The 17,428-nt window shown below is 36.4% G+C and overlaps 1 protein-coding gene across 6 annotated transcripts in view; it reads right to left on the reverse strand.

The window, feature by feature from the left end:
- COL19A1 (collagen type XIX alpha 1 chain) overlaps positions 1-17,428 on the reverse strand; it is a 189,861-nt gene that overhangs the window by 145,792 nt on the left and 26,641 nt on the right. For all 6 annotated transcript variants that reach the window (XM_040697807.2, XM_040697808.2, XM_004940448.5 and 3 more), the window contains exons 5-9: positions 11,961-12,084; positions 11,298-11,573; positions 9,572-9,652; positions 7,771-7,896; positions 7,196-7,258 (exon numbers count right to left, since the gene is read on the reverse strand). In XM_040697807.2, coding sequence (XP_040553741.1) covers positions 7,196-7,258; positions 7,771-7,896; positions 9,572-9,652; positions 11,298-11,573; positions 11,961-12,084 — 670 coding nt within the window. The remainder of the gene's footprint in view (positions 1-7,195; positions 7,259-7,770; positions 7,897-9,571; positions 9,653-11,297; positions 11,574-11,960; positions 12,085-17,428) is intronic.

The raw sequence follows: 17,428 nt of genomic DNA on the forward strand, positions 1-17,428 counted from the left end.
TTAATAACCATGCTCTAGTTTTTCATGCTTTTGTTCCATGAGGTTAGAGATCACATACTGCATGTTGTATTGCCAACAAGAGTTCACACAGCAGAGTGATAGAATGAAAAAAAAAAAAAGGGGGCAAATGCATTTCTAAGGGCCTTTGGCCTGTTTCTGCATAATAGACTTTTCTTTTGCTTCTGCAGATGTTGAAGTCCTTTACAAAAGTGAACATGCATCACTTCCTCATCTACAAATCCCAAAGGTATAGAAATAGGAATTAAAAACCGGGTCCCAAACTACCACACCGATATCTATCCCTAAATAAGTATATTTTTTTTATGGCTTAGCAAGGGCATACAAACACACTGCAATTAAGTTTTGTAAGTTTATGTAATTAAACTATTAAGAAAGAACAAAAATTTACATTTTCTTAGAACTACCAAAATTAACAGAAATACAGGCTGGTAGCCATGTAAAATAATAGTGCAGTGCTGGTATAATAGATTATGAAGTACTTTCTGCATTCAAGGGTAGTACAGTGACCTGTAAGTCTACTGTTAAGAATTTCTGCTAAGACTAGCATTGAAAATTCTTTTCAACAGAGCACAAGTTACTTAGTGAATAAAATATTTAAGCCAAAGCACATTTTCCAGAATGTAACATCTTACAAACAATAGGATGGCTATTATACTTTTGGCGGGGTTTATTTTGGTGAAACCTAGCAGACAGTAGAAATTCAGCAGCCTCAGCCCAACACACACACACAAATTTTTCTGTTAGTCTTCCATAAAGCCAAGCCAAGCCAAATTCTTAAAAAGAGATTACAGTCTCTTGCCAGTGATACCAGTCAGCTGTCTATCTGAACTAGAACTAATTCAGCACATCTGAGGCCAACTACAGTACTAAAATTGTGATTATTTTATTACATTGATGATTCAGAGTTTCAACAGCACTTGACCTTTACATCTTTCTGCCATTCAGATGTTATCCAGTGTTCTCATTGTAGAACACAAAAAAATATGCTAGTAGCAAACAGAAAATACAGTATCTTTATCATATATTACTACTGTAGTTTTGTACAGCAAAGATAGGAAAAAAAAATCAAAAAATCAAGTGGAGTAATAGAGAAAATTACAGAGATAATTTAATTAACAAATTACAGCCCTTTCCTTTTCTCACATAAAACCCAAAAAGCTTTAAGACAGCATTTTATTTAAACATAAATTTGTAATTTAAGAGACCAAATAATTTCAAATACATTTACACTGTGATATGCAGTGAGATTAACATGACGCTTTGATATTGAATCTAGAAAAGAAAATCTACAAAAAACTTTGAATGGAGGAAAATATTCTCAGCAGTGTTCTGATCTAACCAGGTTGTGATTTTAATACTAAAATAAAAGCAATTGCATTTAATAAATAGAAAGAATGACACAAACATGGCCTGGAGCACATAATGCCACAGTATTGCTCTTGTCAACAAAAAGGACATATTAGTTCAGATTAAATGAAGAGCCTATATCAGTTCTCAAAAGACTCCTTAGCCAAAGTTTTATCAGACTTGATAAGGAAAATTAGCTTTCCTGGATTTCATCTCTGCATAAAGAATGCGTGCCAGTAGCATCAGAAATATCCAGATAAGAAAATTATTACCAAGAAAGGAATATCTGCACATCCAAGAGAGCTGTTACCAGTAGGCAGTGTACTGTAGACAGAGACTTCCAAAAGTGATAAAGAGAAACGCAAAAGGTGTAACGTAAAGAATGGAACCTTTACACTACATCTGCTACCTGTGTAATCGATGTCAGAGGTAGTCCCTGTAAGAAATTACTTAAGATAGAAAGTATTAACATTTCGTTGCACAGACAGATAAACAGTTCTCATGACTTGGAAAGTGCCAGCTTAAGAACTTTTTGTTGATGCGTAGAATCAGCTCAAATTCAAAGATGCTGACAAAGATGAGAAAGAAAATTAATCCCTAAGAGTAGCTTGAGCAGAGGTATTGAACCAGGTGATGTCCAAAGGTCCCTTCTAACCTTAATAATTCTGTGAATGAACTGGGAATGTTCTATTTTTCTATGGCATCACTCTAGTGTTTCCCTGGCACTGATGTAGAAGCTAGATTCCTCATAGGAATTCCTGGCTGTGTGCTGACCTGGCAGTGAAATTTTAGCCCCGTTTTGCTGCTTATGGCCCGCAACAGGGCCCACTGACTGCTCCTCTTCTGCTTTAGCTTCAGCTCTGGGGTTGAGATGGCAGCCCTCAACTCTCTGAGCACTCAGAGTGCTGAGAACTCATTACCACTTCTCCACATCTCTTGAGGAAGACCTGAACTGCCATCCTTAATCCTAACCAGCTGAATATTAGAATGATGTACACAACAACAAAGATAAGAGGTGAATATTTAAAACTTTTTCTAAGAAAATTTTCATATCTATTAGATAATTTGGACTATTAGTTAAAATATTAAGTGGGGCTGCTAAAAGATTCTATTTTCTGTGGGTGTGAGGTATTTTCTTCTGCCCATTACAAGATTAAAATTTACTAAGTACTCTGACTTTGGGAAATTTGCTTTGTTAGCACTGACAGCCAGTCAGATTTTGCCCGAGAAATTTTTATTTTTCATGCATATCAGCCTCGAGCTCACTCAGTGCATCAATAACCTCTGCAATGAAAATCGGATGAGAAATGAACTATACTGAAGACTGTAATGTAATAGATATGCCTTAGATGGAAACAGACAAACCTGGGTTATGAGGAATGACAAAGACTGAAGAAAGGAAAACTAGTGAAGAAAACAGGCAGAAAGAACAGTGAGACAGCTTATTTGTTCTCCAAAAGTTTTTTTTTCTAATCATTCTAAGTATCTTCATATGCATAAATTTAGTGCATAAATCTATTTCTATCAAGCTCAAAATAGCATTTTAAACATCTTTTTCTTTAATTAAAATATAAATTAATGAACCACATTTCAACAGAAATATGTGTGCATCAATAGGCACTTTAATGTTTGAAAGCACTCTGCCTCTGATTTTTTGCTCCCTACTGTACTTACAGCATGAACCAGTGACCTATTAACACAGCTTGGAATGTGTTATTATTATAATCAAAATTTTAACTCTCTCTGGGTTTCTATTTAAAAATCTTCTGGGGATGGAGGCAAAGATTACTTAATATACAATTAATTCTATAGCCTCCTCAAAAGAAAAAAATGGTCTGTATATTCTGTATAATTATTTCAATTACTACCATCAATATTCCACCTTTCTGAAGATTTTCTCCATATGGAGGACAAAACAGAACCTTGACATCATGATTAAGTGACTTTCACTAGCAATGAATATATTTTTAAGTAGCTATACACTATGCTACAGTGGAAGAAAAAAAATGAACAGAAAATATGGTTCATTTCTCACTTGGCTCAGCAGCAGTGGAAGCCTACCTCTACAAAACATATCAAAATGTGTTAAATCACAGGATAGTTCCATCTGACTTTTAAGCACTTCAAACTTGTGAAATACACTGTGCTGAGAATTAAGCCACCATGAGATTAATAGAGAATACTGTTCAAGGATAATCTAAGTTGTACACTTCACAAGTGCTGCCTCTCAGTTCTCACCTGAAGGAAAAAGCTGAAATATGTGTTTTAAGGGCTTGCACAAATAAACAGTGAAGTTGGTCCCTGTGACTTTTTAAGTCTTAATTATTCAGACATTAAAGATCAGGAGGTTGTCCCCTGCTTCTGATAGCTGGGAAATACAGATCTCCAGGCAAGTAAAGTCCTGCAGAGCAAACATTGTTAAATTCAAGCTTGCACAGGAAATAAAAGGGAGAGGAACTACTCTACTTCCTTTGAGGTTTTTTTTTTTTTTTTTTTTGGTGGGTTTGTTTTTAATACGAAGTAAGTGGTATGGTACCAAACAGTCTGATCTTTCAGCAGGGAAGATGGACTTTAAATAGAGCAGTTCCTCCACCTCAGAAGCACCTTTTCAAAGCTAATGGGAATATTTGTACAGTTGAGTGAAGAACTGTCCTCATGTTGTCCCAGTGATTTATAGAGTCACAGAATCATGGAATGTCTTGGGTTGGAAAGGACCATAAAGCCCATCTAGTTCCAACTCCGCTGTTGTGGACAGTGTTGTCAACCAACAGATTAGCCAGAATGAAGCCATAATGAAAGGTGAGATACAAATAGGACAGTCTTTTAAACAAGTGGAATAATTTTGATCAGTGATGTTCTTATAAATAGCTTATAACTTATGCTAGATGTGCATAAGTATTTGCATAAATGCCTATTCTAGTGAATAAACATCAATTAGTCTTTGTTTCTGACCCGTTCAAAAGTACTAAGACGAAATTGGTTATGTGTATGAGAATGTAGGATAATAATTAAATTCAAAATGCCTACACATGGCTTGTCAGACATCATGCTTTGTCCTGGTGATAACATGGATACTCCCGAACAAGCAAAACACAGTCTGATCTGAAGGAACAATTGTGGTAGACTGAAGAGCAAGTTGAGGTGGGGCTTGAATATAGCCTAACACCAATATGAGTCTGTAGAAACTTGCTTACAAATCCCATCACAGCAAAAAGACATGTAAATTAAGTCATACTTTTAATTATGGTGGGTGGGAAATTGGAAGGAGCAAATAAAAGATCAAGAAATGTTGGGCTGATCAAGAGATTTCATCAATAGAACAGTAACTTGTTCTTACTTGGATGCTGTTATGACAAGGACATTTAAATATAGTTGATTGAATGTTAATAATACGGTCTAGAAGCAAAAAAGGAAATGAGAAGCAACGACTGAAGAACTACCAGAAAACTTACAGAAAACCCTTTCGCTTCCCAACTGGCCTGGTCATCAAAATCCTCAGTAAGTCCCTACTTCATGTGAAACACATTACAAAACACCTAAGCACAACCTGTTACTCTCCTGTACATAATAATGCCTCTGGAAAAGACTATAGTGTTGCCTATCCCTCTCTAATTATTGATGCCACCATCAAGAGTGTTACTGAAAACTTGCAGAAATGCAGAGGAAAAAAAAAAAAAAGGGTGCTAAAGTCTCAGGGAACAAAGTATTCAGCTCCATTATGGTAAGTACTATTAATTTGCTCTCCAAAGTCAACAATGACACCATCCCTTTAATCGTGTGAGTAATGTGACAAGACACTAGAGATATGTCTTAACATTGACTGTATTTTGACAAAAACAGTGTGTGAAACGTTGGACTTCAGAAACCATAGACAAGTGAGAAACTGAACCATCCATGTATTCACGTATTTCTAAGCTTTGAAGCCATCAATTAACACTACAAAACAACAGGCAAGACTTATTTCAGCAATGAAGATAGGAGATGTTTTGGTTAATCTGCAAGTGTCTTTTCTGTTTAAAATCCTCCAGTGGACCTGTGGAGAGACATTATCTATTGTGAGAGTTACTTGATTATGTAACAGCCGTAGTATAGTAATTTCTTTCTTACAGCTCCTCCATGCTGGCAAATCTGCTCCCCAGCACACCCCTCCCCAAAGGAAAAAAAAAAAAAAGCATAAGTCTAGAAACTAGAAAGTGCAGCCAGTTATAAGGCAAGTTAAAAATAAGCCATTTTCTAGCTACTTGCTGTACTACTACTGACTTTAATCTGCTGATTCTGTTGGTCAAAAATATCAATTTACTATCAGTAGGCTAAAGTTGCTGGATGCACAAATCCCACTCAGGCTCTGAAGATTCAGTGAAATATCCAAGTGCCTGGTGATAAACTAATTTAATTTGAATTTACAGGTAATAATCCATTGGAAAAACAAACAAACAAAAAACATCTATTTGTTTAAATCTTGAAAGGTTTATTTTTCATTAATCTCATACTTAACAGTTTCCAGTTTTATAGTTTATAAATAATTTGTACTTTGTACTTACCAACCATGTCAGACATGGTCTAATGCAGTTTGCTATCAGTGATGGATGAACAGAAGTTGAAAGGTTTCATTGCTTTTCAAATCAATGCAATGTGGGTTTGGTAAACCACTCTGGCTAGCTTTAACATAACTGCACTATATACACAGACCTAGGATCAGCAAAAATTTGTGCTTAAGTTTGGAGGCTATCAACAATACTTGTAGGCTCAGCTAGGCTACAGAAACAGATTTGAACTTTCTTCAAATATACAAGTAGTATCAAAATTAAAATGTGTACTGGAGGGGAGTGAAGAAGTTGGGAAGGGAAGATCAAGGAACTATCAAGGAATTTACTCTGCATTTACTGCTGTGCAGATAAGCCCTTTCTGAACTGGACCGGCTTCAGCCAAGTACTGCAGTCTTAGGAACAGTGCTGGATGTCTTCACAAGTTATTTTAGATCAAATATTAAACAGCATGCTGCAGGATGGTGGATAGGACAACTCCATCCTAAGAGGTAGATTAACACCCTTGTGGTATTGCTTGTATTTCTTGCTGACTTGCAGCAGTTTATTCAAGTTGGCACTTCTGTTAGTGCAATAAAAACACATTTCCAGACATTTCCCATCTGAAACATTTCAAACAATTTTAGGCAACGGAGTATAAAGGGAAAACTGTATGATAGACTGACTTTCATTACTAGGAAACCCTCAAGCTAAATAGCACAGGAATGTCACAGAAAGCACTACAGAGCAAAAATAAGGAATATGCCCAAGGAAGGTGTATCAACCGAACTGTTGTACAGTTTGCCAATGTCAGCATCCTCTCTCTTTGCAATTAAGAAAGTTTCAGTGATTAAGAGTGATGACAAAGAACACACAGTGCTGTGGTCATATTAGTGAATTCTCAGCCTCCTACTGATCACTAAAATAATCCACTGCATAGGATTCTGGCATCAGCAGTGCTATACAAATACATACATAATATAGGGAAATCCTTGTTGTCAACAACATACATGACTTCTCTGTGTTTGGATAAGAGTCCGAGGAAGAAAATACATTATCAGTGTTTTATGTGTGTTTGTTTCATGGGTACTGTGTTCCATGGAGTTCTTGAGTGGGAGGGGACCTCAGTGTGGGACAGATCTAGGCTGTGGGGCAGAGAGGACACACTCAGAACCAGGCACCAACTGATGAAGAATTTAACCTCTATAAAAATAGATACCTTTAAGGAATAACTAAATCTGCAAAGTTTCTGTCCAATAAAGAGAAAGAAATCCACAGAAATACAGAATGCAATCATTATTTACCTTTTCACCTTTATGCCCTTTCTGGCCTGGCAAACCAGCAACTCCTGGTAATCCTGCTTCTCCCTGATTTTAAAAGAAAGCAAAACAAAACAAAAATAATCAACAAAGAAGCATATCCAAGGTATGTAATTGGTTTGAATACTTTATCTTAATTACAAAAGCCTAACAAAACAAATGGGTTGGAATAAATTTAGCACCACATTCAGGAGAAGGATTTAAAACAGGCAGTATGTAGAAAGCAATCTATTCTGAAGTAAAAATGTTTACACCATATTTACCCTAACATATTAGTAGTAATTCTCATTTTTACTATTGATCCTTGCTTTTTGTTTGTGTTCATTCTACAAAATCTTACAGCCCCTTGAAACTGTAATTTTAAAATTAAATCTAAAATGCATTTTTTCTTAACTGTAAAATACAAATATACATGTATTATTATAGTCTAGGATTGTAACATTTTTTCATAACTACAGAAAAAAATTCAAGCGCTTTCTATTTTTTAATTTTTATTTTTTTAAATACCTAGCAGAATTAAGTAGAACGTTGAATTAAAAAGCAATAGGAGAACATCATACTTTAGTTGGAAAGCAGTGGCATCTGTCCGTAGATTCTTGCTGTGTTCCTGGAAGAGTGTATATTTTGCTGGCATGAGCAGACACTGGTGATGAAGTAGTAGCAAGTAATCTGTCCTCATGTGGGCACTAAAATAAAAACAAGATTTGTCTCATTTTTGATCCACTTTTGTTAATAGATAAATACCAGCCAAATGCTATTTTAACTTACTTTCTGTTTTACAGAAAAGCCACTGCTGCCAAACAGAGGAAAAAGATGTAGCAAAATGAAGTCTAGACATTATGATCCTTCTGTACTGAAAACAATACTGGTTAAAACAGAACTGACTGTCCCAGTTCTTTCTTCCTAAAGAGCCAGACATAGGAAGAAAGCCTCCAGGAGCTATAAAAAGTGAAAGCAAAAGATGACGGGAAAAATAATATTCAGAGGCTCTCATTAAGATACAATAGTCTCCTGTGAGCCTTCTTGTCAAAGAAATTCTGACATGACTTACTTCTCAGTGTAGAAATCTGTGATTAAGGAATAATCCCTTTCCCTAAATTACTGAAAACGTAGCTCTATGATATGATTGGTATATGATTACGAATATGATTGGTAAGGGAGGTAATGAAAAAATTAAAAAAAAATGTGATGCCGAATTCAATATGAAAGTCATTAACAAGTACTCCATTTTTTTTATACCTTCAATATAAGACATGCAATTGAAACAAAGTGCTTTTGTCTTCATAGCTCAAAGAACATTTAGGATGCTATCAGTAAAGCATATCCCTGATCTTTTTGTGTTCGTGTATAGTTAGGGTTTATTTTTCTTGTCTGTTTCTGTGTCATAACAGCAGATATTTTTTTCCATGTACAAAGTGAAACTTACAGAAAAAAAAATCATTCATTTCAATTAGCCATGAGCTTATAAATTCAAAAGAAAGCCTGTGTTATGATCAGGAATATATTTTGAAGTATATTTGAACAAGAAGTTATTATTTAAAATTGAGATTTCCTTTGATAATTTAGATTCAGTCTCTTAGGCTTCTGATCACCAATCAGTTGTCAGTTCCCACAAAGTATTCTCAATGAGTGATGATCGCAGTACTCATGGTCTCAGAGAAGCCTTTTCTGGGAGACTGTTCATAACTAACAAACCAATATTTTAGCCTGTTTGGTGTTTTGTTGTTCCCCCCCCCCCCCCCCCCCCGAGGGATTTGCTTTTCTTCCTTCCCCCCTTCCAAACAGGCTTAATTTAGCAAAACAGTCACATATATAACTTCTAACATTTCTACAGACTAAAGAACATCTTCCATTATGCACTATAATGAAGTTTTGCCAATCACAAAACATCCATTTTTCCATGTTATTATACTAAAATAAGGGATATGCCTTTAACACCATCCTACTTTTCTTCTCTTCCACTGTCACACAAAGTCTTTCATGGGCTTTCTTTGCTTACCAGTTATAATTCTAGAGCAGATAATAGTTATTAAAGTAGCCTATATTACGTGAAGGTGATGGCGGTGAATTTGTTTCCTGCTCTCTGACACTTCCTCAATTACTAATTAAACACTAATCAATGTTAAGATAGGCATTTAAAAAGCACTAGCAGCACCTAGTGCCTTTTACTGAAGTTCCACCAAGCCATTTGTTTCGGTGACAAGAAAAAATGCACCACTGCACCACAACTCCAGATACAGGACTCATTTTCAGAGGTTGAACACTTGAATTGGACGCTTCCACTGAAATTTCTTTATAACTCTGTAGTAAGAGAAAATGAAACATTTTCTAATACCATTTTTAGTTTAACAAATAACTTACCAGGTCCGCAGATATTTCACAACACGTATCTTCTGTTGCAACTTTTGGATTACAATAAACTGTTATGCGGTAAAGTTCAATCTATTAATAAATACAAGAGAAGACATTAGTACGCAATATAAAAAATGTGTTATGGCATGTATTTCCAAATATTTGCACAAGAAACTTTCTCTCTGAAACAGTGCATATTTCTGAAATACTGGAGAAACTGAAAAAACCCACAACAAATGCTTAATTCCTCACTTAAGGAACAAACTACACAGACTCTTACTTTCAACTGAAGCACACTTTAGATTTCATTTTTCTTCACGTAAATTGCAACCCTTTGTGCTGCTCTTCCTATGACTACATGGATATTTTAGCCCAATGGTCATTCTCTGCAAATGTTCTTTTCAGGAGTGTAACGAAAAGGTTTGACAAGTTCGATGTCATATATAACTTCCATCACTTAGGACAGATCATGCCTGGACCTTGCCACTAAACCATCCTAAGAGAAAAGATTCTGAGCGTCAGACCTCTATTTTATAAATTCACAGTGAATGAACAGTGTCTAATTTTAACTGGTTAATCTTGCATTGTCCAGCTTTTACAAAAGTATGTAAATATTAGAGACTGAACCAACTTATTCATAGGAAAGTCTAGGAAAAGCCTAACGTCAGAGAATAGTTTTGCTACAGTACGCCTCCTTCTACAATTCTCTTATTTTGTCCCTTGCATTTAGCATTGAGGAGAATGACTACCAGTGCAGGATTTGCTTTGCTGTCTTCACCAGCTTTACACCCACAGCGTTTTTTCTACAAGTGTGGAAAACCCTACTGCCAACTTTTACTTGGGATTATCCAGCCTCTGCCATTAAATAACACAAGCTAAAAAGTATTTGTCTCTTTCCCTCCATGCTACTTGGCAATAAGGGGATGGTACATACATTTGGAAAAATTCGAACTTGATTTTACAAAATAAAAAGTAATATGAGCTTGGCCTGAGCTTTGATGAGTCCAGGTCAAAGTGATCAGCACCTCACAGAACTGATTCCTCATACAATGCTAGCTTGTAGTTGCAATGTACTGTTTCCATCTCAAACTGTATAATGAACATAATATAACTGAAACATTCAGATGGCCACTATAAACTTCAAGCCAGACGCTTGAATCCTGGTTATGGGATGTCAGTATACTTCAAACAAACTGTTTCCTGGAACTTTCCAATAGGTTGCTCTGATCTCTCTATTCTAGGACACAGGAGAATATTTATGGCAAAGAACAAAGCCCATAATACTAAGGGTCTGGCTTGAGTAATTCTACATTGCCCCATTTATCTGTAGATGAGGCAACTGCTTGCTTTCTTCATGAATACTCCATAACAACTTACTTTCCTTGCATTTGCATTTCATTCTGCAGATCTTGTCCACTGTCTTTTGATAGGAAGAGGTGGAGGAGAGGAACTACTTTACAACTGCCAGCTGCACCTGCAGTCAGTTACTTGTAGCAAAGGCTGCAGGAAATGCACCTTCAGCCACTTCCTCAGAAGGTTTGTCTTAGCAGATACTACAGCACTAAATATTGTTTAGAAAAAAAGACCTAAGGTCTGTAAGTTAAGAATTCCCACTGAAAATTAATAACTTGTTTTGAATCCTTCCGCCCCCCAAAATAATTCTTCATGATTGTTTCAGTAAAAGTATGGATAAAACATGACTTGAATTTTTGAGTTTTTCTTTCGTACTACTCACATCCACAGGCTTATCATCTGCAGCGCGAGAAGCAATCAGAGTCCTTCCCTGAAAGTCAATGGTGAATTTTTCATCAGTCTGCTTTCTCTCAATTAAATTACAATCCAAATAGAGGGAAATGATCCCCGACTGCACGCTAATACCAAGTTTATGCCACTGCCGATCGAACAATGGATAAATTTCTCGACTCTTAAAAGTGTAATGTAGTATATTCCCCTGAGCAGATTTGGTCATATACTCCACAACCTTTTTTGAACCATCCAGAAGCACAGAGATCTGAAAACAAGATGAAATAGAAGAAATGGTCATTTAAATGTTAGAATAGGAGAGTTAAACACATTTATAAGCTATATATAATAAAAATACTTCTATTAAACAGATTGAGAAGGAAATATGAAGCTTCCTTTATGTAACTTTAAAAATATCAGCTATAAATCAAGCATGCTTTCTACCCTAGTTTGCAGTCTTAACTGAATACATTTCCTTAATTTTTTGTCATTCCTACAATAAATTATCAACTATTTTGAAGTAGTCTGTCTATTCTGTGTAAACTACAGCTAAATTCAATGGTAAAACATCTAGTAAGTTATATTTGCCATACTACATGGGGCAAAAAAAAACCTACAAAAATTAAAGGACAAATAAATCAGAGACAATTCTAACCTCAGGAATATCACGCTGATTTAAGATTTGCCATATATACCAACGCTCTTTCTTGGTATTTCGTCGTATCCGGAATGTAGCAACTAGAGAGTATTCTTCAGGAAGCCCATTTGGAAATACTTGCCTACAGCAGAAAGAAAAAGAAGGGGGAAAATAAAAAAGGAGAAAAAAAAAAAAGAATCTTCATTATTCTTATGTACACATAAGCATTCTTTAAGAGGAATGAACAGAAGTAATACCTGGTGAAATCAGTGCTCACTCGCACTCAAAGAACTTCACTGGCTTCAGTATTCAGAAACATCACCTCTTACTTCCCCATGCTCAAAAAATACAATTCAATTTATTTAAAAGAATGACCTGAAAATTTACATAAAAATTTCTCTTTTTGTATTTCTTTTTGAAATCTTAAGGTACTATAAATAGATGTCTTAAAAGAACTGCTGCAAAATCAGTGCCGTACATAAACTTTAAAACACTACTTTTCCAAAATCTATTTTTTTGGTACACTAGAATAAGTTTCCCAGAGAATTTGTGGAATCATTTGTGAAAGATCTGTAGGATAGTCTCCATCCTTGGATGCTTGTGAAACTCAGCAGGAGATGGCTCATAATAATCATAACAACATATTCTAAATTGTTGGTCTTGTTTTGAGTAGCAGATTAGATCCAGTGACCTCCATTGTCAATGACTTAGATGTTTTGAATATTAGAACTGGAGCAAAAATAAGGAACACATTTCTGAATGAATGTCTTGCTGTGCTCAATTTAATCATCCCATTTTTACTTGAGATATGCTTCTAAAAATAGGCCTGACTTGCTACCCAAATCATAGAATGTGGCAGAACACCACTTCTGTGAACTTATGGAAAAGTTTGTATTTCAAAAACACGTTGCTGAAACCAGTCTGTAACTCAGCTCTAGAGATTGGTAATTATTAAATACATACTAATTCAGAAATAAACAAATTAAGATGGTGTCATCTTTTTTTTTTTTTTAATTTGTTTTTCATTTTGTTTGTCCTGATTATTTATTTTCTAAAACTGAGGTGAAAAAAAAACTATGGACAAAAATACATAAAGTGTTAACATTGAGGTATTTTTACATCTGGGACAATGCTGTCTGCTGAACAGCAACACTGCGTCGCCCAACTAACTACACTGCAAAAGGTATGCCATGGATCAGAACAGAGGAAACTTGAGGGCCCCACTCACAAAAAAAATTTACTCTGGTTTTCATCCCCTGATCATTTGAAGCAAATAAAACTAAAATGGGATTATAATTACACAGTAATGTGCGATAGAGGAAAGAGAAAAGCACCAGATGACAAGACAATAACTGCACTACCCTCCTGGAAGGCAGTGCATTTCAGTTCACTTAGGAGCTCAGGAAAAATGCCTTCTGTCAAGAGAGGCCTGCTCTAAATCCTCCCAAAGAGCTTCTTATGGACTAACACCTCCTTAAAGTCCCTTATCCTGGAATCACATTTCTTTGGCATATTTCCATCACCTGATTCCTGTTTTGATCCCAGGACCAAATTGGCTGCTCTCCCACATTGTCAGTGGACCCATATGTGTTGTTGCACTGTTACAGATGTCTCATTGTCAAAAGGCAAAGCAGAAGTGAACAGGATTTGCAGTACTTATATCTAGATTTCATCCTACTCCAAACTTTCTTTATGGCATAAGGAATATCTACGATTTCTTACAAAGCATACCTTCATTGAACGTTACTAAAACACAAGTGCATCTCAGTAAACTTTCTGGATGTAGGATTGGCCCTATGGTTTACCACATCCTGGGCAGGCTGAGGACACGACAGCTCAGGTTTACAGCTGTAATCTACACAGGACATCTGGCTGTAGGAGCATCTGTTTAGCTCTCCAAAAGCAATTAGCATTCCCAGTTAAGTTCTTTATTAGGAGACACGTGGGAGTTGGTATTAATGGGCAAAGGGCAAACAACTGCAGAAGGGAAATAAACAGAAGTCTTCATCAAATGAAAGGAGGAGAAACCACGATTGGTATGACATGTCTACAAAACAGACGGAAGTAATTTCTGGACATGCTAGGTATTCTAGTAAATATGGAACACACTTCTTTTCCCTTGTCTCCTATTACTGTGAGCCTCCCTGACACTTCAACTGTTATCTAAACAAATAATAGCATTAGTGAGTGCAAATAATACAAAGTAATCTATGTGAAATTTTTTCAGATTATGTGGAAACAGAAAAGTTCTCAGATACATATCAGCACAATTAAAGAGAGTAGGAGTTGATTCACCATTAGAACTGATAGAGAAATTTGCTTTGGGAAAAAAGAAAAATTACAAAAGGTTAAATTAATTCCCAGTGGCCCTACTCTAATTTCAGTGAAGTCAACTGACGAAGGTAAGAAATAAGTAGAAATAGACCAATAATAAATTTAGATAGATTAACAAAATAATCTACCATCTCAGGAGGCCAGTAGATCCAGTCACCTGCTTCAAGCAGGGCAACTTGAAAATTTGCTCCAGTTACTATGAGCTCTGTCCAGATAAGCTTTGGAAGTCTCCATTAACGTAGACTATTTTACTCATCCTCTGGGAAACTTGTTCCAGTGCCTAGCCATACACACAGTGAATTTATCTTATCTTAACCAACATCTAGTTGGAATTTCACTTGCTATAACTTGTGCCTATTGCCCCTTGACCTTTTACTGTGAACCTTTGACAGGAGTCTGTTTCAGGCCTCTCCATAACATAGATGTAGGGAGCAATGAGGATCCTCAAGGCTCCTCTCCCCCAGACCAGATAACGCCAGCTCTCCTGGCCTCTCCTCACATGCCATGGGTTCCAGCCCTGCAACATTCTTGGGCCTCCCACTGGATTCATCCCAGTGAGCTCTTCTCTGCTTTCCTCTCCAGGGAAGCACTAAATTGGACACCAAACTTCTGATGCAGTTTCACAGGTGACAGTGATCTCTTTCCCTGACCTACCAGACCTAATCTGGAGGTGTTAGTTGACAGCTGTCTGAACATGAGCCAGCAGTGTGCCCAGGTGGCCAGAAAGGCCAATGCCATCCTGGCTTGCATCAGAAATAGTGCAGCCAGCAGTACTAGGGAAGTTACCGTTACCCAATACTGTTGAGGCCACACCTTGAGTACTGCGTTCAGTTTTGGGCTCCTGACTCCAAGAAAGACTTCCAGGCCCTGGAGCATATCCACTGAAGGGCAACAAAGCTGGTGAACAGTCTGAAGCACAAGTCTTAAGAGAAGCAGCTGAAGGAGCTAGAATTGTTTAAGCTGGAGAAGAAGCAGCTCAGTGAAGACCTCATGTATCTCTACAATTACCTGAAAGGAGACTGTGGTGAGACAGATGTCAACCTCCCAGGTAACTAGTGAAAGGACAAGAGATAATGGCCTTAAGTTGTGCCAGGGAAGGTTCAGACTGGATATTAGGAAAAAAAATTCTTCTCCAAAAGACTGATGATGCATTGGAACAGGCTTCTCAGGGAAGGGGTGGAGTCACCACCCTGGAGGTGTTCAAAAAATGCGTAGGTATTGCACTTTGGTTTCAGTAGGCATGGTGGTGATGGGTTGATGGTTGGACTTGATCTTAGAGGTCTTATTCAACCTTAATGATTCCTTGATCCTATCTTCCTAGGATAGCTGAAAATGTAGTTAGCCTTTTCACCACAAGGGCACTCAACACAGGCTGCAGCTCCTGTTCTATAGGGCCGCTATCTGAGCAGACATTAACCTAGCATGTAATGTCCTATGGAGAGAGTCCTTCACAGGCACTGGACTTTGTGTTTGCTTCTGCTGAACTTCATGATATCTCCACTAGCCTATTTCTCCGGTTTGCCGAGATTTTCTGAATGGCAGTACTGTCATCAATGCACTCACTATTTTCAATTTAGATCATATGAAATGTTGCAAAGAATTATAGATTACTAAATGAAATTATTACATCATGGTTAGAAGTGATGTAAACAAATAGCAAGTCAATACTGTTAAATAAACCTATACTACAGGTATACTATACTTCAGAAACAAACAACACAGAATACCACTCTTGGCATAGAAGACAGTCTAAGACCATGCTTTACAGTTACTTGCACAGCATAAAGCTAAATACCACACATTTTATATAGAACTACTATATATTGAAGACCAAACTGTATAGAAACAATATCTTTATTCTCCAATTAGTGTTTTCATTGTTTGACAATGTGAACAGACCTTGCTTACCAAAGTCATTAAAAGATGCTTTAAAATATGTGCTTTACATTCAACCTTCCAGTCAGATAGTGAATGCTATGAGGTAAAAAACCAAATGGTAAAATACTCAGAAAACAAGTATGCTATCTACTACTATATACAATTTCCTCTAGGTTCTTATTCCTTGAATGACTTGAATTGAATGTAATAAAACAAAAATCATGCATGTAGCTTTGAAATTACATAGGTACAGATGATCAGTAAGATAGTATAGAAAAATTTCAGTATTCCTCCCATTATATCTTCTACTCTCTAAAGCTCAGTTATAGACTTTTCAGAAATACAAATAGAATGTATATGTTCTAAACAATAAATTAAAAATGACAACTGATAGCAGGAAAAAAAAGCTGGAATAGAAACATCAATATAAAACCTCTTACTCAAGTATGATAAAAGCAAAAAAAAAAAAAAAACCTCAGAATATTGAACTTGAACTTCAGTCTTTGAATGTTTAATATACTGTTTCACCTGGTTGCATCTGTCAACATTTAAAAAGGATTACCATGAAAAACTAACAAGGCATCACTGCAGGGTGAAAATGATAAAGTAGCATTAAACATTAATGAAAAAGACAAAATCAAGTTGTTCCACATGTCCACAGATGAATAAGTATTTCCTCAGAGTACTTAGTCTATTCTGTGTGGCACAGGGAAAAGAGCAACAGGAAAAAGGAGAAAATAAGGGTGAAAGAAACCTGAACCAAACTCACCTCAGAGTCTACAGATGTAAAGCACAAATACAGAAACCATTATCTTAGGTTAACACTCCCTGTTATCTAAGCCAAAAGCAGTAAGGGAAATAACAGGTCTTAAGAAAGCTCCAACATCGCAGAAATATGAGTAGTAATTAGAAAATATCTAAATAAATCTATGAAGAAGAGAGCAAAAGAGAATTTACAGGTTAAAACAAACATGTAAATATGATCTCCAATTCAGCGGATGCTTACAGGTGTTTTTAGTTTTTTTTTTTGGATGCAAGTGTTTGAAGTATCTGCATGATCAAACTTGAGAGAAAAACTTTCACAGGAAACATCCTTAATGCTGGGATGAGAACCAAGTTTCCCCATCCCTATTGGGCTTCCTCAGCTTAGGACAACCCAAATTAGGTATTATTCCTGGATGATCTGGACAACTTTAACCTTCAAGTCTGCTTAATGGACCTTCTTCCCCTCTTGTACACTGAAGCTGATTGTGACTTCTGGGACTGTTGAATTC

The sequence above is a fragment of the Gallus gallus genome, chromosome 3, assembly GCF_016699485.2.
Source record: "Gallus gallus isolate bGalGal1 chromosome 3, bGalGal1.mat.broiler.GRCg7b, whole genome shotgun sequence".
NCBI classification, from domain to species: domain Eukaryota; kingdom Metazoa; phylum Chordata; class Aves; order Galliformes; family Phasianidae; genus Gallus; species Gallus gallus.